At 34.2% G+C, this 23,771-nt stretch overlaps 2 protein-coding genes across 3 annotated transcripts in view; one reads left to right on the forward strand and one right to left on the reverse strand.

Moving 5' to 3' along the window:
* The window catches only part of LOC113399472 (RNA helicase aquarius), a 75,818-nt gene extending 70,397 nt beyond the window's left edge, over positions 1 to 5,421 (forward strand). Inside the window, exons 20-27 of the mRNA XM_026638614.2 lie at positions 269 to 393; positions 478 to 638; positions 792 to 1,059; positions 2,953 to 3,124; positions 3,557 to 3,727; positions 4,172 to 4,369; positions 4,622 to 4,795; positions 5,126 to 5,421. Of these exons, the coding sequence (XP_026494399.1) occupies positions 269 to 393; positions 478 to 638; positions 792 to 1,059; positions 2,953 to 3,124; positions 3,557 to 3,727; positions 4,172 to 4,369; positions 4,622 to 4,795; positions 5,126 to 5,299 (1,443 nt within the window). The 3' untranslated portion in view covers positions 5,300 to 5,421. The remainder of the gene's footprint in view (positions 1 to 268; positions 394 to 477; positions 639 to 791; positions 1,060 to 2,952; positions 3,125 to 3,556; positions 3,728 to 4,171; positions 4,370 to 4,621; positions 4,796 to 5,125) is intronic.
* A 1,885-nt stretch (positions 5,422 to 7,306) lies between these two features.
* LOC113399365 (C-1-tetrahydrofolate synthase, cytoplasmic) lies at positions 7,307 to 21,390 on the reverse strand. 2 transcript variants are annotated; one of them, XM_026638479.2, is made up of 14 exons: positions 21,271 to 21,390; positions 19,018 to 19,216; positions 17,068 to 17,204; positions 16,295 to 16,529; positions 15,206 to 15,317; positions 12,234 to 12,459; positions 11,874 to 12,047; positions 10,892 to 11,057; positions 10,359 to 10,662; positions 9,947 to 10,164; positions 9,144 to 9,354; positions 8,711 to 8,859; positions 8,077 to 8,466; positions 7,307 to 7,722 (listed from the first exon to the last, which is right to left on the reverse strand). In XM_026638479.2, the coding sequence occupies exons 1-14, from the start codon at positions 21,312 to 21,314 to the stop codon at positions 7,480 to 7,482; spliced, it is 2,808 nt and encodes a 935-aa protein (XP_026494264.2). In that variant the 5' UTR covers positions 21,315 to 21,390; the 3' UTR covers positions 7,307 to 7,479. The 2 variants fall into 2 exon arrangements, with proteins under 2 accessions (XP_026494264.2, XP_026494266.2); XM_026638481.2 differs by lacking the exon at positions 21,271 to 21,390 and adding an exon at positions 19,411 to 19,546.
* Between the last annotated feature and the right edge of the window lie 2,381 nt (positions 21,391 to 23,771).

Raw genomic sequence — 23,771 nt, forward strand, 5'->3', positions numbered from 1 at the left:
TAACGCTACTGCAGCTTCCTCTCTGTCTGTAATAACTCTCATTTAAGTAAATAAGGTGGTTTTATGTATCAAAATCAAATCGAATCAAAATATATTTTAATTAATAAAGTATACAAGGACTTCTGAGTCCTCATTTTACAGATTATACTGTAACGTTTAATTCCACGCTTTTTTATCACCTATATGTTCAATCTTATATTGATGATAAAAAGATAATTTTATTACTTAATTCAAAAGATAGAGAGTGACTTCCTTTTTACTGTTATAGATAAAATCAATTAGTTCCATAAGCAAGGAGTTTCCATTCCACGAATTTTTCGATGACGCCCCAAAGCCGCTGTTCCCCGGAAAGTCCTACGAAGATGATATGGAGGTGGCGCAGAGCTGTTATAGGTATTTACTTATTATTGTTACGTCAACGATAAATTATTCTTACTCGACGGGAACATTTCAATAAAATTTAAACTTTATTAATAGGTATATAGATCACATTTTCGAAGAATTAGAAGAGTTTCGCGCGTTCGAACTGCTTCGTTCAGGTCTAGATCGTTCAAAATATTTACTAGTCAAGGAAGCTAAGATCATAGCTATGACCTGTACACACGCAGCCCTAAAACGATCTGAGCTAGTGCAAATGGGTAAGTGACTTATATAGATATATTTTTTTACATATGTATATATAAATTAGAAATATGTATATTATATATATTCTATTAAATAAATGGAACCATATATAACCAGATATTTTTATTTTCTTCATTGTTAAGATATTAATAATTCTATATATTCAGGTTTCAAATATGACAACATCCTCATGGAAGAATCAGCCCAGATCCTCGAAATTGAGACATTCATACCGCTCCTTCTACAAAACCCACAAGATGGTCGGTCGCGTCTTAAGCGCTGGATCATGATCGGTGACCATCACCAGCTACCTCCAGTGGTGAAAAACATGGCCTTCCAGAAATACTGCAACATGGAACAGAGTCTCTTCACGAGGATGGTTCGACTCGGAGTGCCTTACGTTGAATTGGATGCTCAAGGACGTGCAAGACCAAGGTATGGAAGATATAATTTTAAAAATATATTTCACTGAATTAATAATTAAGTTAAAAAAGTTTTACATAGTATTTTCATTCTAATAAAACTTGCCCAATTAGGCAGTCGTATTATTGAAATGATTTTTTTTATCAGGTAAAATAAATTCTAGCGACGATATACTTGAAATATTTTATAATTCATTCAATTCATGACTAAAAAATCATTTCTTAGTCATAAATTGAAGGGCTGGATAATGCCTCTAAGTATCTCTACCACGTAATTTAAAAAAATATTAGCTGGAGTATGTGGGAATCACATCTGATTGCCATACTTCCCGCTAAAAACCAGCAGTACCCGTCTCCGTCATAGTAGTCACCGTGTACGCATGCTATTGTGATCACTGACAAGACCTAGAAAAGTCTAAGTTAAGACTTATTTCGTAATTTTTTTTTACTTAATAATTTTTTTATTTGGTTATGAATATGAATTTCTATATAGTTAAAATTACTTTAATTTTTCCATACATTTTTTTCCGAATTATTCTTAAATATTTATATTCTTTTTTTTTAAAGTCTGTAGAAGATTAATAGTTCAAAACAGTTGAGTCAAAGGTTATGGTTGTATTTACGTACAATAAATAAAATGTTTTTTTTTTTTTATAAAAAGAAGAACGTTCGATTGCCAAAAAATCTACTTTTGAATGGAATTCAAAACGAGAAGGTTCTCAATTTGAATGATAATATTTTTATTTATATATGTTCTGGAGTATTTTTTTAAATTTCGAAGGCAACGCATCTGTTTAATAAATACTAGCATATCAACTTGATATCAACCGCGATTGCAGCTATTGTAGGCGTTTTTTTTTGTTACATAACTATCTGATCATCAAAATACAAAAATATAATTATAATATAATTTATCTGATCATCAGAATACAAAAATAGTTTAAAACGTGTAAAACATTCTTTATTTACATCTATAAAAGAAGTAGGACGTCAAAATAATACATAAATAACAAGAATTATCTCATTTATAATTCTACCTCAACACGGTTGAAAGTTCTATTACTAGTAAAGTACACGATGAGTGAACTAATGAAGCTCATCTCAGGTTCTCATCTCGTGTACGTGACACGTATCTCAAGACATCGGCTCTTGATCAATAACTTGAATCATTAACATGTTACTGGTTAGGAAAAGATTCTATGTTATTTATGTTACACATAAATAGAAACAATCATTCAAAAGAAAATAAAGTACAAAAGATGCTTTTATTTTTAATTTAAAGGTAAGCGCTTTTATGGATTGGATTATCTAAAATCTCTATTTCTGATCTTATTTTCATTTCCTATAATTATGGAATATAATAAATCTAAATTTTATAACGCTGTAAAAACCATGAAACAAATAAATAAATAAAATATTATATTGATCATTATTACATAATTTAAAAGATCGTTTCCAAAATACGGAATGTGAAACAGAAGAAATTAAATAAAATGAAATATGTGTGTAGATAGAACAAAAAACAATATTATACCGTAATTTAATCAAGACGCTCATAAGTGATGCTACTTATGAGCCTCTGGACATTTATTGAGTACTAAAAACCGCACATACGGAATTTCCATTGAATACAGAGTTTTAATTGTGTTAAATCCTGTTGCGTTAATGGGAAAACACTCCTGATATAAATAATATCCAATTTATTCTATTTCTGATTTTCGATTGGAATTGCATGGAGCACCCTTCTGGCTGTTTACGTTTTGAAAACGTTTTGAACGAAGTCTTTTAGAAAAAAAGTAAATGCTTATATTCTAGAAATCACCCCACCACTCTCTCATCGCCATTTACCATAAAGGTCTCGGCTAAGCAGAATACTTGTTACCAAAGTACTGGTTATGGCCCTCAGTATTTGCAACCTGTACCGTTGGCGCTACCGCAACCTCGGCGACCTGTCCCACGTGTGTCGCCTGCCCGAGTACCGCGCCGCCAATGCCGGCCTGAGACACGACTTCCAGCTCATCAACGTGGACGACTTTAACGGTGCCGGCGAGACTGAGCCGAGTCCTTATTTCTACCAGGTAAGACAATCGTTATAATTTATTTTTCAGATTTCATTAGGTCTCTATTATACGTCTTCGTAGTTGTAGAAGTTTGTGCAACTGTTTCTGGGTTAGTAAGCACAGGTGCCACAATAAACATCGTCATCTTGGAAATTAATAATAGTTAATAACGTGTGCGGTGTCTCGTGTCAGTGAGAGAAGAAGAAGAGGTTTGAACATTTTATAGTATCAACAGGCAGATATATTTGCCCGTTTGCTTCGTGCTATAAAAAAATCAAATAAATTTTATAAATAATTCATTAAACCATGTAAGATTTAAACTTGTACTAATTTTACAAAAATATCTATTAATTAGAAAAGAAGTTCTGAATTGTTACCATTTTAACAAATTTCATACAATTATTACAAGAATCGTTCAAGTATTGTTAAAGGACGAATCATTTGTTTTAGAATTTGGCCGAGGCGGAGTATGTCGTGGCGGTGTTTATGTACATGCGACTAATCGGCTGGCCCGCAGAGAAGATCTCGATCCTCACCACATACAATGGACAAAAACATTTAATTCGAGACGTCATTAACAAAAGATGCGCTGAAAATCCACTGATTGGGCGACCACATAAGGTAATAATGGTCTATTTATATAATATATAATAAAATTTATATAGTAATTAATAAATTCATTTTATTTATATTCATTATGTAGCCCGCGGCTTCGTTTGCGTTTTAGGGGTTGGTCGTATAAAAAAAAAGCTTATCCTATGTTCTTACTCGTGGTTCCAGCTTTCTTCATAGCAAATTACATCAAATTCAAAAATAGCATACAGATAGACAGTTATTTTCGCATTTATAAAATTGTTATAGATTTCATTTTCCAATAAGTGATTTTTTTTTTCAGTCATAATTATATAAAAAATATGATAAAATATTATTTAAGCATTATCAAACTCATACAACGTGGCTGTAACAGAAGGTCTAACAAGATGATCAATTAAAGATCTTGGATCAAGTAAACCTATTGTTGTAATTACGGAATTAATTCTAAGTGTCCTTGTTATATTCATACAGGTCACAACAGTTGACAAATACCAAGGTCAACAGAACGACATAGCTCTGATCTCGCTCGTGCGGACCAAGGCCGTGGGCCACGTCAGGGACCTGCGGCGACTCATCGTGGCCGCCTCCCGAGCACGCCTCGGACTGTACATCTTCGCGAGGGCCAATCTCTTCCGCAACTGCTTCGAACTTCAACCCACCTTCAATCAGGTACAACTTATTTAAATTTTTCATACAGCCGAACACTAGACGATCCATAACATTCGCTTAAACAACGTCCTCATCACTATTCAGTCCACGTTTATATACTGTGAATCTGTACGCACCATGCAACGTACTAAAAATTTGAATATTTATTTATTAACAATATAATCACATACCGACCGTTCCAGTACACATATTACATCACTCACTGGTCGAAAATGATATAAATAAGTAAAACGACCGCGTGTCGCGTTGCAGCTGGTGGAGCGCTCGCTGGAGCTGGAGCTCGTGCCGGGCGAGCGCTGGCCGGCGCAGCGCGGCGCGCGCGCGGCCGTGCCCGACGCGCTCGCGCTGCGCGTGCGCGACATGCCGCACATGGCGCGCTACGTGTACGACGTGTACCTCGACCTCGTGCGCCGCCCCGACGCGCAAGTACGTGCCGGTGCCACTGGGTGCCAGGTCGGAGTTGCGATGGCGCTTCAAACTTTTTCAGAAGTGAAAAGGACCCTTTAAAAAGAATGAACTAGTACCTGACTTTATAGTAACTAATAACGAAACCCAACTACAACGGCATATTTTCTATGACTCTGAAATTGTATGCTGAAGCATTAGGCGGTAAAAATAGTTTGTTTGCAGGGTAAACATTTTTTTAAATTTGAGTGGAACACGCACACATTTTCTGGGGGGCCTGATAAAATAGCGCACATTGTAAAAATAACTAAGAATACCATATCACTCATAAACTATTACAAATGACCACAGAGCAAGGCGTCGTGGAGCGCGCCGGGCTCCGTGACGCGCAGCGAGCCGCAGGGCTTCGTACCGGCGCACCCCGGCGCTGATGACGATGACGACGAAGAATCCGCCCCCGTACAGGCCACTGCCGAGTTCCAGCCCACTGAGATCGTCAACGAGATCGAGGAGCCCGGCGTGTGAGAATAGCGGGCAACCACCGACCTGTGTGAATTCATATAAAGAAAATTTATCATCATCAAAAAATAAAATTGTCTTTGCAAGCATTGAAATTGGAGCATTAAGTAATTTTTTATATAATTTAGGTTAAGTATTCAAGAAATAAAGAAGTTACAAAAATCTTTCTTTTTATTCATCACTTAAGTGACAATATCACCTTAATTAACATTAAATGTAATTATGTCACTGTGCAGAAAACAGATATGTACATACATGAATATAACGTATTAAAGAAGCGAAACGAACCAAAGCGAGGACTCGATAAATGGCAGTAATACAAATATTATATTTATTAAGCTTGGATCTCTACCCTCCCTAAATTCAAGGACTGTAATTGGTCAAAATTTAATATTTATCTGAATATATCTTTGCTTATTCAGAACACATAAGGGTAATTTTCTGACGGAACAGGTATGGACATGGCCGTGTTCTTGTGTGGATTACAACTTGCGTAGATATACTAACAGCATATCATATCCAGAGCACGAAGCCGCTCAATTACCTACCCAAGCGCCCCGAATACTTACTCTTATCCGGCAGTTGTGAATCTGTGAGTCTGAATTTCGAAAGGTTAATTCGTTGGTCACCAGACCGCATATAAAAAAATTTTACGCAATCATCAAGCAAAGTAAGCAGAAAGCCGGAGCTAGTCGTAATCGTAAGATTGATTGAGCACATCCATTTAGTAGGTACTTAACACGAAATTACCGTCCTTTTGGTTTCGCCAAAGTTCTACATACCACATTGCGTTTGCCATCAACTTGAAAAAAGGTTTGAATTTAGTTTTTTGCGATACGACTGTGCATCATGATACGAAAATTATGATTAGATACTTTCTTGTTGCTTCATTTAAGTTCTACAATTAAGGTTCTTTACATTTTTAACCTACCGTAGAGTTAAACTTTTCTAGCCGTCTAATGAAGTGTGGACACATTGCCAGCGGCGCGTGCGGCGTGGGGTTATACTGTTCCTAGTGGTCGATCTTACGAGTATATCTAATCTGCCGTGTGCGAGTGTGAACCGTCATTAGTATTTAGGTATAGCTTACCAATACACAAATGCAGAATATTTGGACATGGCTCGTACTTATTCGCGTGCGAATGATAGCTAGCCGTGTGCTACTAATTTGTACCGAGAGATGTTCCCAAATCGCTAAGTACCTACTGCTAGCGTAATCTTAAACGCTTATTATTAAAGATTACGAGACTTCGGACAGTTCCGTATTCCAACACATGTCCAAGGAAACGTCTCGTGTATGTTAAAGAGTATGCAAACAGACAGTAGTTAAAATTAAAAATGACCAGTACTTTCGAAACTATTAAAAGTGACCCATTCGTGTTAAATTATGTTAAAGACAATATGCGTAAACTTGCCGAACTGTTTAACACACGAGAAGGAGCTCACTTTGAACATTTGTTAAGCTTAGTATAGTTATCTATGTAGGTAAATAGGTAGTTTAAAGTTTGTTAATCGTTGTAAATAAGTATGATTCCATTTTTAAATACGCCGGAAATTCCATGATAGGAAAACAGTTCTTATTATTTTTTGTCCCAAGTTCACATCATTTACCTAGTCAACAAATTTGTTGTTTAAACCAGTGACATATCTTGGTATTTTTGCCTATCTAAGCGAGGATTAAAGTATGAAGGGTGATTGGATCATGCTTGTTTATCAAAGGAAGCCTGCTACCCTGATAAGCCGTGGCCGCGTTTGAACGTAGGTAAACTACCGCGCAATAACTAAATGTACCTACCTACCTGCCTGTTTTGTGTCGACAGCGCAACTAGGGTGTCCACACGACGCGTAATTAATTACATAGCTTTTGATTAACTTAGAAGTTTATTAATATTAATGTTATATGTATTTTTTTTGTCATATACGATCGTAAAATATCACGTTCTTAAATATCGATAGTATTCAAACAATCATGCTGTCTACAGAAAAGGATTAAAAAACAATAAAACAAAGAAATATAAAACAACAAAATATTTATTAAAAATTAACATTTATTTATTCGGCATTAAATATAATAGTTTTTAATATATTATTTGACCACGATAATTTGATTTTCAATGATACCCTTACTAAGTTTATGCCTTAGTTTGGTAAACTTCAATGACTTGCTTAATAGATTAGAAGCATTTTTAGAACAATCCTTGGATTTCGCCAGTTTTAGTATCCAAATCTATATCATAGATGCTAGGTCTTGTCGGGAGACCAGGCATTTTGGAAATTTCCCCTACCATGGGGACTATAAAACCAGCGCCCACTGAGACAAAGATGTCGTTGACGCGGAGTGGGAACCCAGTTGGAGCTCCTTTGATAGTTGGGTCGCCGGTAAGTGAGTTTGACGTCTTGGCCATACAGATTGCTAACTTGTCATAGCCCTGATAAAAAATAATATTCACATTAATCTTTTATTGCCTATGTTCTACTAATTTTGATTCAGTAAGGTTTTCTTTGTAATTAGTAATTTATTAAAATTTACTTTTACTTTTCCGCAAATTTTGAGGGATTTATGCGTCATTTAGTATATTAAAAGTAACTTATTAATACATAAAACAACATAATAAATTATAGTAAATAAAATATAATAATAATTGTAAGATGTACCATATTTTGGTGCTTCATACATTTTTAGTAGTAAAGTCGATAAAGATTTCCTCGTAATCTAAAAACGCAAATCAATCCGCCAGTCAATAGGACAAAAACATAACACTAAAACAATCGGCTCGACTCACTCTCTCGGTGAAGGTCTTCATCTTCTCCAGCACGTCGTCCGTGTAGTCGACGGTGCCGGCGCCGTACATCTCGGTGGCGATGGTCTGTATCTTGTCCCGCAGCGGCAGGTCGAGCGGGTAGAGGTAGCGGAAGGTGGAGGGCCGCGCGCAGGCGGCGATGACGGCGTCGGCCAGCTCGACCGCGCCCGCCCCCCCGCGCGCCCAGTGCGCGCACAGCACGGCCGCGAAGGCGCCGTGCTGCAGCGCGTACTGCTGCACGGCGCGTAGCTCCACCTCAGAGTCGTTCGCGTGGCGGTTGATGGCCACGACGACCGGGACGCCGAATTTGTTGCCGTTGCTGATATGTTTCCCGAGATTACATAGACCTTTGTTGAGCAGTTCCAAGTTTTCCTGTAATTAAAATAATAATGATACAATAGATTCGGCCGGAGCAACGATCCTTGCTCAAGCTGACAAGACCGAAAAGAGATTAGTATTACTTTGTCAGCTTCTTAACTCCACGCTGCTCCAATTTGGGACCTCATGATATCAGCTGAACAAGGTGACTGGGCTAGCAAGTCAATCAATATAATTAAGAGCATCAGTAGTAATCCATGAAGCGGCGAGTCTGTCATGTGAGGAGCGTTGTACGTGCCTGCCGGTAGACTTCGTGCAGCGGCTGGCCGGGGCTGACGGTGGGCCCGCCGCCGTGCATCTTGAGCGCGCGCACGGTGCTGACGATGACGGCGCAGTGCGGGGTGTCGCCGCTCGCACGACATTTTATATCGAAGAACTTCTCCATACCTGCGAGTACATGCATCAAACCTGTCATTACTGTTTACTTTCCTATGTAATAACAGTTACCAGATGTGTATGTGATGGTAGGGATAGGTAGGTCAATACACCGCCAACCGTGGAAACTAATATATTATGTAGCTGCCATTATTTCAAAGTTTTCCTCAAGATATAACTTGAGTGATGATACTTTTTAGATAAACTAAGTCATGATATAATGTATCCTAGGATACACAAATGACGCCGATATACAATTTTGAAAAAATCAAAAAATTATTATTGAAACATCGTACCAATGTCGGATCCAAAACCGGCTTCGGTAGCGACGTATCCGTCCTCACGAGCGAGCTTCATGGCGATCTTGTCGGCCAAGATGGACGAGCAACCGTGTGCGATGTTAGCGAAGGGCCCGGTGTGTACCAACACAGGTGTGCCCTCCAAAGTTTGCATCAATGTCGGTTCGAAGGCATCTTTCAAAAGTACCATCAAAGCTCCAGTGACACCCTGTAAATTTGAATTTGTTTCACAATTATTACTAAAAAACTATTTTTATGCTATTTTCTTTTGTATTGCCTAACTGAAAAAAAAACTACTTAACTACTAACTTATTAAACATTAAACTTATTCTAGGAGATCCAGCGCGTTTCGGAGGATTTATATACTAAAAACTCCTCACGTGCTGACGTTTTTGTTAAGATATAATAGATTTGATCATTAAATTTTACACAACAAATACAGATATAATAAAGATATTTTTTTACGTAATAAAAATAACAAATAAAAACGTGGAAAGACAAATAAGCCTGATCGTACGTGGTCACCACTCCATAGACATTGGCGTCATAAGCAATTTAGAATTAAAGTTTTACCAACTTTGGCCCAAGGTCCCCGGGCACTAAGAAGTTACATCCCTTATGCTTACAGTTACAATGATTCACTCAACCTTCAGACACGAACACCACAATACTTAGTATTGCTGTAGAATATATGTTGAGTGGGTGGTACCTTGCACAAAGCCCTACCACCAAATAAATTATGTAATAAAACCACCACCAAATAAATAAATAGTATTATTATGTGTATTAATAGTTCGTACCAAGTCGTCAGCAGTCACAGGATTTCCGCTCTTATCCAAAGCAACAACCATGTTGGCGAGCCGTTCCTTTATGTCATCAATGTCTTTACCGAGAGCCAATACAGCCATAATCTCCGAAGCGACGGAGATATCGAAACTTGACTCTCGAGTGAAACCCTTTTCTGTCGGTGATTGTCCGATGGTTATTTTTCGCAGGTATCTGTCGTTCAGATCCACAACTGTTAAAGGAAAGAAGATACACTTATTATTTTACTAATTTAAGAATAAGAGTTTCATTTATAAAAAGAAGCCTTTATTCAATGTCTAGACTATTTTTTCTAGTACCATAAAGTTGTGGCAATTTCCAAGGTCTCATACTAACAGATGAAATTAAATGAAATAGTATAAAAAGACAGAGATAAAAAAGAGTTACCTCTATTCCACATAATTTTGGTGGTATCTATATTTAATCTAGCGAATTTCGTTCTTTCTTCTGGTGTTAAGGTATCAGGGTCAGTCTTATTGATGCCTAATCTATTAAGTCTTCTAAGCTGAATAGAAGAGAACTTTCTGACGCCCTTGATCTTCGGAACCAGCCGCTCATACAACGGACCGTCCTTTTGGGTCAGTTCGTGGAAAATTCTAGCATCCATTTGAGCTGCTAGTAAATTGTTAGCGGCAGTGACGGCGTGGATATCACCCGTGAGATGAAGGTTGAAGTCCTCCATCGGGATAACCTATTAGTAATTCCAATATGATATTATTATCACAAAAAATATTATGTAATTATAAAAACTACCTGGCGGACTAAAAATTTATTAATAAATTTTAAGAGACTTCTCATAAGTAAGATATTGCTTTATAAGATTTTAATATTAATTTTTTTATGTAACACTTAAGATTCAATTACTTCTTTATTACATGAAAAATAACAAAAATTTAAATCATAAGTGTGTCGACCAGTACCTGCGAGTACCCTCCGCCGGCAGCCCCACCCTTGACACCGAAGGTGGGACCTTGACTGGGTTGTCGCATGCAAGCGAAGGCGTTTCGTCCACGATGCGCGCCCAGCGCCTGCACGAGGCCCAGCAGCGTCGTGCTCTTGCCCTCGCCCAGTGGAGTGGGGGTGATACTACACGAAAGAAAGAAAGAAACGTTTATTATACGTTATAAAAAAGAATAAAAAATAAAATACAGAACATATTTCTTAATCTACAAAAAAAACAGACAATGATAGTTAACGTGTCCTAAATAGGTGTACCATTCAGCTTCCAAGTTGGGTTCCAAGAACTCAACGCTGATTTTCAATGTTACCCCTATGTGGCTATGACGGGCTGTGACAATATATGCTAATATTTAATATAAATACTTAAAGATAGAATAACAATATAATTTTTATACATTAAAAAAATTATTATTATACATTATAGATAATAGTGGTAACATTAAGAACTTAGCTTAAGAATCTAATAGCTAAAGGCTATATTTTTTTCTTTAGCTAATGCACACATGCACAATTTAACTACACCTTTATGAAAATTCTTAGTGTTTAATTAATTTATTATTAAGATGGTACTCCTCTACCTTTGAAATCGCTCCAACTAATAGCAAGTCTACGTTTATAGGCGTACGTAATCAACCTTTTCCCATAAACATAGATAAGGGAAGAACTATAACTACATCGACTTGTTAACTATTTAAAACGGAAAGTAATAAATTTTGTGTGTATAGAAAAAGATCTTTTCGTGCAATTAACAACGCTCTCTATTTTATAAAAGTTATAACGAATGCTTTGAAAATTAATGAAATATCGTATAATCTGATACAACTTATGGTTTCATAATAAAAAATAATGTTTCATTAAAACAAACAATTTTTAGATATTCCATTCAATCTCAAAGTTTGTCGGAGTCGGAGGATACTAGCTGCTCGTAGTAATGCAACTTACCCCGCAACGACAATATATTTTCCACCTTTCTGATCTCGCAGACGATCGAGTACGGAGAGCGAGATCTTCGCCTTAGTGTTGCCATATTGAGAGACCTCATTCGGAGATAAGCCGATCTCCTCCGCCAACTGTGAGATGTGCTTCGGCTTTTGGGATCGGGCAATCACGATATCGCTACAACAAATATATATATTTGGATGGAATTATGACACGTTATGTTACCTAAAACACAATTGCAAAATTGACTACTATTTATAAAAGAAGTATATATATTATTATTATTACTACAGTTTCCATGATACATAGGATACTTGAGTCGGATATAGTTGCATTACAATAAAATAGTAGAAAACGACGTACCTAGGTACTGGTGTAAGTGTGTTGAGACGCAGGGTCTGCAGCGGCCAGACTGGCGCTGTGAATCGCTCGAACTGCCTGCGTGCGGCCAGCACGGTGTTGCGCATGAGCATCGCCACCGTCATCGGGCCCACGCCACCAGGCACCGGCGTCACGTGCGTCGCCACCTGGATCGCCTCGGAGTACGACACGTCACCCACTAGCCGCTGTCTACTACTCTTTGTTGAATCTATGATCACACCAAAATTACCCAATTTAGTAGATGATTAAAAATTGTATTCGGATATCTTTTACGGTTTAAAAACATTTGAATAATCAATAACACAATCGCTATTACTAAGTAGTTACACTAATTAATTTGGCTGAATGAAGCACTCCTATTTTATACTTATATATATACAGGAGAATTAAACTCGAAGTTCACAATCAGTTAATTTAAGCACACAATTAAAAGTACTTGGACCGATATAAAATTATTTTCTTTTAAACCAGCATATAGTCGATTGTAAAAGTATACTGATAAAACAAACATAAATTTTAAATATAAATTGTCTTAATTTTATTTTGAACGCAAAAGCAATAAAAGCATTTAAAATTTTATTTATTATTCTCTTGATTTCAATTGAGTTTGGTACCCAATAAACAATTAAAAATACACTCAAATTAAACCCGATTTTTCACTAGCCTAGCATCAGTTTAAATATATACCTAATATATAAATGTATGCTCGTAAACCCACTGCTAGGCGATGCCCACCCACTACAGACAAATTTGTACTTAGAGTGACTCGCTTCTTCACTGCGGGTTTAGGTTGGAGTATCAGATTTTTCGAGAATCAATTTTTGTCAACCTCACCGTCAAACACGAAATCAACTTTAAATATTTTCACACTCAATGATGTCCGCCCATTTGAATCCGCGATCTAAGTACAATATATTTTATCCTCGATAAATTTGCATGTATAACATATCTTGAATTTAATTTTTACAATTTCGTTAATTATTGTATTATTGAGGAATCACATTGAGTTAGTTTATTAACGATCTTAACAAACAATTAAAAGTTATGTTTGTAATGTTGTAAGGCATTTGTAATATAAATTAGAAATACTTGCATATTTCTGGCCCGATATATATTTATTGAATCCACCCACCCATAATAGAACGACAGAGCCAACGGGAGACATTTTTTGGTATTTTTTTAGGGTTTTTTTCTTAAAATCGACTGTCACTTAACAGTTACTGGTATGGAAAACTCGAACATACGTCTATCGATAATATTCAGTGTATGACTCTTTGTTATGAAACACTGGCATTGACTCAAATGTTTAGGAAACAATTAGCATTTTACGCAGAACCATTAACGTAGCTACACATATTAACTTTGTGTATTGTTAAATGCAGCCCTTCCATTAAAATGATGAGTGATATTTAATTAATCTTACTTTTATATTACATTTGTATATGTTGGGTGTTTTTTACTCAATTTCACTTTAACATCGATTGTTATAACCGTGGAAAAACATTATTATGATGTATACGTTTCATCATCATCATCTTTCCAGCCGGAAGACGACCACTGCTGGACAAAGGCCTCCCCGCAATATCTCCTCAGCCGATCTTGCGCTACTCGCATCCAGCGGTTTCCTGTAACCCTCATCAGATGGTCAGTCCACCTTTTAGGGTCGAAGCTGTTCGCCACTCGAGAACTTTTCTGTCCCAACGGCCGTGAGCTATGTACTTCGCCCACTGACACTTCAGTTCGGCTATTCTTCGGGCTATGTCGATAATTTTGGTTCGCCTGCGGGTTTCGTCATTTCTGATTCGGTCTCGTAGGGAAACCCCGACCATAGCCCTCGCCTTAGCCCTTTGAGTGACTTTGAGTCTTCCTATGAGACGCGTAATAAGCGACCACGTCCGTTCTGTATCGTCCTGTTCTATATATTCATAATGTAGATTTTATCGAGAAGAACCGACAAAAAACTCAGTATTTCCGCCTCCCGACAATCAAGTTTCATACATTATTGAATACTATAACTGAATTATAGTTGAATTACCTCTCATGTAAATCAACGAATAAACCACTTTTTTATCATCTATATAAAGACATAAGCCCAACATAAGCCTCATTAAAAAAAACATGTGATTTAAATTTATTAATTCGTAAAATCAAAAGTACGTGAGTAATTCTATTATATTATACAATTATTGTCAAACGTTTCTTTCAAAAATATCCTGTTATTGTGAATATTCCGGAGGGACGAAGATGAAGGGAAAATTAAAGAACCTTACATGAAAAAACGTGCGGACGTAAATTAAACTAGTCGTTATAAGATACGACGCACACGCCATCTATTTTACGATTTCGAATCATAAAAACCTTTACGTACGTTCCATAAACAACTGTGACAGGCTTAAAATGTTTAATTCATTCATTATCTGCAAGAAAATGGCCACGAAGACTGTTAATACATTTTAAAGTTACTTTAATTTGCATTAACATACTTTGGATAAATTATGCAGCAAGAATAACAACTATTTTACAAAATACACGCTGACAAACACAGTTTCATATTTATAATATTAACAGTCAGTGCGGGATTTAGAGATCTAGACGCCGTGGATCTTTATATACCTTTGACTTAAAAAGGTGGAGACCCCTAATCATTTTCCAAAAACAAGTAACAATATTTTTAGTCTGGTATTTGAATATTATTTTTCGAAACAAATTGAATTATTTTACACCTTATAAATTATATGCTACGAATCTTTAGATTATTTTTAAAAATTCCAAATCATTATAATATATAACAACAAATACATATATGAACACAATCCATTAAATTTGTTTACCCTTCGGATGGTTTTTTTTTTATAAATTTGCGTTTCAAAAATAATTTGCCTGTTTTTGTTTGTAACGCTACACTTAGTTTTTATTTTGCTTCTGACACATTTACGATTTTGTTTAAAACTTACCGGGGATTGGATTAATACCGCAATCGATCACCACTGCTCCCGGTTTTATCCAGGAACCACGAACAAGTTCGGGCTTACCGATTGCCACGACTAGAATATCTGCGGTCTTCGTCTGTAAAAAAAATAGTATATTTTAATAATTTAGTTGTACGTCTAAAAGATTTAAAATTTTAGTGCGATTAATAAAATCACATACCTAACATATGCTCATTCAAACAACGCGTATAATCAACCATGATACGTATTGATTTATTTAGTGATAAGTAATTAACGTCATAAATCTATTATAATTTAAAAAAAGTATAATATAACACAACATAAAAAAAGAGAAATCTGAGTTTATCTAAACACTCGATAATAAACGTTTAATAATAAATAATACCCTACACACAAAACTATACATTAAAATGTATTTTTTCTTCAAATGCTGACAACTCTAATCACCATAAATTATCTTTGTATCCCAAACCTACGTTGAACTTTTAACCTCACACGAATAACAAAAGATAATATCTTAATTTGAAAACTACCACAATTGATACTTTTATGGAATCTTATTCAAGTTATCCATTTTAAATTTCCTTCTATTTTATAAACTATCATAACTGCAATCACTTGTCAAATAGCTCATGACCAATATGGGTGAAAAAAAGATGGCGTCCCGGTTAAAACCTAAATATAAAATATATGAGGTGTATATTCTTATACAAGTTACTGAAACATTATTTTTCATAAGTAATAATACAAAAAAAAAGTTAAATAAATCGCCTTACTGCCAAATGAAAATGTATTATTATACATAAACGTATTTAATTTTTCTATTTTTATAACATATCATTAAATAAACAAGTTATAATAGCTAAAGATATCTTTGTTTTTAATAACAACATAATTTCGTATAATGATCTAATGACATGTTGTTGATATAACCGTCAATAAATTACTGTTATAAATATTAAGAAAATTCAAAACTGTAATGTAATTAGTAATGTAAATTTATCTTTTTAGTGGAATCCTAACTGATGGTTATTGATCAATTATGCATTATATATAAATAGAATATAGGAGTAAAAAAATATATAAACTTACGATTTCACTTAAATTCTTTGTTTTCGAATGGCACACGGTTACTGTGGCATTTTCCCATTTGAGAAGTTCCGCTACCGGCGTGCCCACAATCTTACTCCGGCCAAGCACTACCGCGGTCTTGCCGGCGATCGTGACTCCGGTCTGTTTGATCAACTCCACGCAACCGGCGGGAGTACAGGGAACGAAACCCGACATGTCGCCGAGGGCTACACGCCCTTCGTTCTGTGTGTTTAAACTGTCAATGAACGAATTATGAAATGAGCTTTTGATAGAATACAATAATTGTTGAGAATAAATTAATAAAATCATTTAGACTATTAAAAGAAAATATTTTTTATTGATTACTTCAATTATTATGTTTGATTCCTTTGTTTGCTAGCTTTACTTTTAATATAATCAAGCTATAATATATGCTTGTAGAACCCGAACACGAATAAAGTAGATTTTGATTTTAAAAATTTTGCTTCAGCGCAGATTGGTAATATAAAGGGTTTTATCGGACTCATATTTCATCGTCTTCCTTTGCCGCCGATCAGGAGATGAAATTTAAACTCGCTTGTTCGGATTTGATTAAGTGGCATTCGATTAAGAAGGGTGTTTTTTCCACTGGAGCATCTCGAGACAACTGTAAAAACCCCTAAATATCCCTGGACAAAAGGATTCTCCTATCATGTACCTTATATTTGAAGGGAATTCTAGGGAAGGGAAATTTTAATAAACACAATATTGTCACGTAGATTATTATAATAATTATATATGAGATAAACTCGCACCCATCAACATCCTTTTGCGGCGAAACCGCATCGGTGACGAGGTGAGCGTCAATGTTTTCCGTGCAGTCCAGCGGCATCTGCACGATGATTCCATGAACGAATGGAGAATCATTGAGACTGTTGATTTTCGTGAGGAGCTGCAAAGATACAAATATAACTTTAATTAAATAAGATCTAAATATATTTAATTCACAGTATGCAGTTTTTTTGTACATGTATACAGTCAAAGCAAACTTGGCACCGTGACGTAATAAGTTATAACATTATACATTTTTAGGTTTTTTTTAACGAAACTAATTAGTGCAACTTATGCAATCAAAACAATTCGAAAACTCAAACTATTACAGAATATGTACTGCTAGACTAGTTTATTTTAGTAATTTTATCACTGCAATAGTAATTATTCTGTAGAAAAGAGCTATCCGAACTATTTACAATATTAGTTCTAGGATGAATAATTAACTATTACGGGAAAAAATTAAAGAAATAGGTGTAACGGCTGCTTCACAATATACGTATGATAATATAATGTTTCTACAGAAGAATATACAAAAATATTCCATAAAATCCGATATACATACTACTAATACAAGAAATATGATAAACTTAAAACCCCTACTTTCCGTTTGCATACCGTACAGAGAATGTTTTTAGGCAATGGTATACGCATATATAATAAGACACTGGAATATATAATCAATTTACCATATAAAAAGTTTATTAAAACTAAATTAATCAATAAATCTTATTATTAATTAAAATAATACTTTTAAGAAAAAAAACGCCCGAGTTTAATTTCGGGTTTCATCACAGGACTGATTGATTTGATTGATTGATTGATTGATTCTTGACCGTCATTTAACACTTAATACTTATTAGTCCACCTCTCTCTCGGCTGTCGGATTATAAAATATTAAAACGTCATCAAAATAACAAGTTAGAAAGAGTATTTGTGAATTACATCATGATGAACACAACAAATAATCCAATATCAAGTGATATAATTGTATCGCACGAGTGCAGGTCGGAGGCCGAGGGTATCGCGGCAAATAAAAACAAGTAGATTTTGTTCTGTTTACTATAACTACTTCCCAACAAATATTTTTGTCGAATAAGAAGAAATTACGCGACTAATAATGGTATAAGCGTTGTATAGAAGTAATTTTATTCTGTTATTCGATTTAGTGCCGCTGATAGTTTATTCGATTTAGGTATAGTCGTGTAAAAACGTCGTAGAAACTTCTATACGACTGTTTTATACAACTATTACACGGTATTTAGTCGTGTAACCAACGTTGTGGCAGTAGATACGTCTTTGCGACTTTTATACCGACTATAGTCGTACTAGAGTGATGTATAAAACTCCTATACGAATTAAAGTCAATATGACTTTTTTACGACATTTATATGACTGAATGTCCTATAAGAGTTTTAAAATACACTAAATTTTACACACACCACCATTCAATTGCGTCTAAATGAAACGATTAAAAAAGTCGCTTTTAATTAACCGAAAAATTGGTTATTTTTTTTTATGAATAGGAATTATCATATTTAGTATCAAGTATTTGAATATTAATCTAAAAAATAATGTATAATACAAACTTGAAAAATGTAGGTAGGTATTCGTGTAATAATTTAATAATATTCTTTTTTCGTCATGTTTACACAGGTGAACCGCTACTGATGATTTTTTTTTGGTAAGATTAAACGAACTCTGGCGATGGACATAAAATAAACAAAATCAATAAACGGGACTATGTTATTGCACGCTAAATAAGGCATGTCATGAAAAGCTAAATCATATATTTCTGTACTTTATTTGTAGATATTTATATAATTACAGATTAATATTTAAAAATGTGTTAAGAAGTCATTGTCAAACTAACTCGGAAGCAACCGACTAAAGGTAGTGCAATGTATTTAAGCCTTTCGTAAATTTAATCTCACCTCAGTCTGGTTTAAGTCACGGGGCAGTTTGATGTGCTCAGCGAGGATGCCGATATTTTCCGCAGCCTTCAGCTTCATTCGAATGTAAACGTTGGAGTCCTCCCTGCCTCCCACCTGCACGATAGCCAACCGTGGCTGGAAGGAGGGGCTCTTGCGACGCATTTCGGATACTTGTTCGCGAAGATCATTTTGTATCGCTCTAATAAATAACCAAATGAAAATTTACAAAAATAAATATAATATTACCAGATTAATAATTTTAAGATGCAAAATAATTTAAGCCTTTTGTTGTAATTTTACACGATTATAGTTTTAAATGTTCCAATGAACTAGTGCTGTACGAAAATATTTTATAAAGTATTTACAAAAAAAGCAAACAGAGGGTAGTCATACCGAGCGACCTCAGTTCCCGATATTACTTTTGCCGACATTTTGACAAGTGGATCGTTAGAAGACACTAAAACCACTAAAATTGCCAAGCCGGCGACTACTTGTTATGACCGTAACCTCAGATAACCCTCGCAAACATATCAACTTGTTATTTATCAGGCTTTCAGCTTTATGCGAGTTTTCGTCATATAACTAAAGCTGTGATGAGTTGAAAATTCTCACAATATAAGTACTTAACAAAGGTAAAATTAGTGTATAATTTTTCGATGTTCTTTCCTTATTTAAAGGTCCTAAAAGAATCCTAGGTCAAGAAATATTTAAAATGTGAAAATCAAAATTTTTAAATTTAAAAGGCTATTTGAGTTAAACTAATAGCCAAAGTTACAAACCCAACTCCGGAATTGTGAAGAAAATACCCAGACCGGAGACCGGATTATTTTATAGCCCATTCGTTTACATAAAACAATGGAATTATTTATTAGACATAAAATACATACGACCTTTATGGAAAAATATTTCTCAAATTTTCAGGAATTAAGTAAGTTTGGTGTATGTAACATCAGTATTTATTCTCGATGAAATCCAGGTAAAAATAATGTTTAATATTGTTTAAAAAAGTAATAAATTATTAATATTTATATTAATTATATATTGATATCGAATAACATAAACTCACCGCCGATATTGATTACAAATTTTTCTCGTGTTATTTATATTAAGTAACCATCGAACGAAATTATACTTCATTATTATTTTTAGAAATATATACCATTTCACTTAATTTGCTTAAATTAGGCACACACAGACACACTCTACTAATAATTTTAAATAATAACATATTTCTGTCATTGTAATTCTCTAAATTTTAAAAGTTCATTATGATAAGTAAACTAAATTTTATCTTAATGAGATCGTTCTACGCATTAAATGCTTATCTTTTCGATTTATTTTAGTATTTCTTATTACTAGTACATAATACGTCGTGAATTATTTATTCGTATGTTTATATGTTTATTTAACCCGCCAACACATGAGTATTTGAGACAGAGATATAAATTATATTAATAGTCGTCCTTATCAAACCATCCCTTACCCAGTTAATCAAAAACGGATTGTGATGTGTGATATGTTAATAAAAATTGCCAATATATAATAAAGATAATCATAAAAAATTAACGATTCATAAGTAGATGAAAAATTTCTTAGAAATAGTACACATATATAACGCAATACACAGAGGTGGTACCCACAGCTGGGCTAAGGATTTCCCGTTTGAGAAGTTTAGGAGCTTATTCCACCACTTAATGCCGATTGGTGTATAATATAAAATTGATACATTTTATCTTACACATGCAGGTTTTCTCACGATGTTTTCCTTCAAGGTCAAGCGCGAGACGAATTGTAGGTATATACAAATTAAGCACAATTTTTTTAATCTCTAACAATTTCTTTATTTTAAGTTTATCTGCAAATATCACTTATATTTCTTATTATCTTATACAGAGATATTAATGATTTTATTATATTTAAACATAACGAAACATCGATTCAAAGTACCAACCAGCCTTTAATTTTGATCACGATTGACGATATCGACATTAAGTAAAATATTAACTGACTAAGCAACAGAAAAAGAAGACACTTTTATGTTAAATAGCGTCAATGGACATATTTATTGTAAAAACATTATAAACATAACCTAAAAAAAAACAGATATTGATCTAGAAGCCGGTCGTTATTATAATTCTAAGCAGCAATTCTAATAGTCACTAATGTAAAAAGTAAATGTCTCCAAGCCAAAATCATTTAAATTTCAAAAAGAAAAACTAAAAAAATGTATTATAAAATCTAAAAATTACTTACGTGAGTATATTATCAATATCGTCTTGATTTTTCCACATGTTCATTTAATAGACTATTTTCTTAGATTAATTCATTTATAAAAAGCAACGAAGACCGATCCTTTCCTTACCGTCTCGGTTGCGCCAGCGGTGGTACTGGTAATTGTACCTCAGTTACACATAAATCGCGGTAAACTGGTTTCGCGAGTTGTTCAAATATTTTGAGAACTTTACGCGTTTACCCACTTTCGTCCTTTTATTAGAGTAGTGTTAGTTTTATTAACAAAACAATTCCATACCAAGTAATATGTTGTAACTTATTAAGTGTTAAAAAATGTTAAAATATTATAAGAATATATTAAATATATGTTAAAAATAAATATACATTTTATAATGAATACTCAGTCATTTTAATCATATGACTATTAACTATATTTATTTATTTAATATTTATTTCAGGTATTTAGTTCACATTATTGTATAATAAATAATTAATTATTATCTTCGTCGTCTGTATTTTTTTAATGTATATAATATAGTCGAATCGAATGAAGGGAATTTGATAAAGTCATGCAAATTGCAATATTTTGGCATCCAAGATATGTAATTTATATTTAGGTAGAATAGAAGTACGAAATAGAATACGTAGAATTTTTCTTGTTTCTCTTAGTTAAGATTAGCTTAGAAAAAGTTATTTATTTAATTATGAACGCACTTTCATTCAAATTCTATTTTAGTAAGATTTTTTTATTTAAAGATATAGTGATTAATATATTCAGCTACATTAATTATCTGTTCTCCCTTTGTTCTCAAAGGGAGAACAGAGCTTAGGAGCATATTCCACCACGCTGCTTCAATACTGTTTGGTGGATTTACATGTGGCAGAATATTTTTGAAGTAAGACTTGCAGGTTTCCTCGCGATATTTTCCTTCACCGCCGAACACGAGATAAATTATAAAACCAAATTAACGACATGCATATTTAGTGGCGCTTGCCTGGATTTGAACCAACAATAAAAATAAAAATACTTTTTTCAATATATGACGATGCGAACAATGCTCTCTCTGAAATAGTACATTGGTTTAGTGTTAATAATTTACTGTTAAATAGCAAAAAGACAAAATGTATTAAATTCACTACTCCCAATGTAAGATGTGTCACAACGAATGTACTTTTAAATGGGGAAGCATTAGATGTTTTAGAAACAACAGAATTCCTTGGTATTACAATAGAATCTAAGCTCCAATGGGGCCCCCTTGTAAATATACTGGCGAATAGACTCAGTTCTGCAGATGTAGATACGGCTCGCATCGTGTATTTTAGTTAATTCCACAGTATAATGTCTTATGGCATTCTACTCTGGGGTGATGCAGCTGATATTGATATCATTTTTGTATTGCAGAAGAGGGCTATTCGTGCAATCTATGACCTGGGCCCAAAGTATTCGTAAAGATTTAATATTTAAAGAAATTAAAATAATGACTGTCGCCTATTAATTTGTTTGTGACGTACATTATATTAATACTAGGAACAAGAATAAACTTACACAGGGTTTGTAACTCTTTTTTTTCAATGTATACGTTTTTACAACAGGATCCCAGAAAACGTTCAAAAATATTCAATTGTAATATTTAAAAGAATCGTTAAAGAGCATTTCTGTTCTAAAGGATATTACAACACTAATGACTTTTTATGTGATCGCCTCCAGACTGTTTCAAATAACGAAAATATGTTTATTATTATTGTACATGAAAACATGAAATCAATACTAGTTACTACGAAATAAAAAAAAAAAAAACCGCTGAGTTTCTTTCGACGGTTTCTTCTCAGGTCCGAGGTGTTAATTTCCGAACCGGTGGTAGATTTTTGACTATTATTAAGCAAGTGTAATCACTTCCATATTGAATAAAGATTTTTGACTTTAACTTGACTTTGAATCATCGGTTAACATGTCGACGTGCTAACAACTTTGCCACCTCGGTCAAATTCAGAGAGGGGAGATGTAGATCAAATTAAAAACAGCGTATGTCAATCAATTTATTTCTTAACAAACGTTAAACGATAATGGAAATATTTTAAAGTAATATAACAATAAGGACTTAAAATTTAAGTCAAATCATACCGTTACCACGTTAACATTCACCTCACTTCCATAGCAGGGCTGGCATACTCCTGTTGTCTATCTTTAAAACATTCTTATCGTTTCTAACATCATACATAAGAAAGAGATAGTAATACGCCATCGGCGCTACATTAAAATAGTATTATGATGGATAAATATGACGGCTGGAGAAAGCGGTCGATACAGGATTAAAGCCAGGCGATCATTTTACTTTCAGTAATAAATTTGAATTTAGAAATGTATTGGAAGTGGCTAAGTCTAAACGTGGTGTAATATTCACTTATGTCACTATACACTCATTCATAATAAAACAAAAACACTTTTTTCAAACTTATTAATTAACCTTAATTACAAGTCTTATTTTAGATAATAATAGATAAAAATATTATCTAATATATTT

The sequence above is a fragment of the Vanessa tameamea genome, chromosome 19, assembly GCF_037043105.1.
Source record: "Vanessa tameamea isolate UH-Manoa-2023 chromosome 19, ilVanTame1 primary haplotype, whole genome shotgun sequence".
NCBI lineage: Eukaryota > Metazoa > Arthropoda > Insecta > Lepidoptera > Nymphalidae > Vanessa > Vanessa tameamea.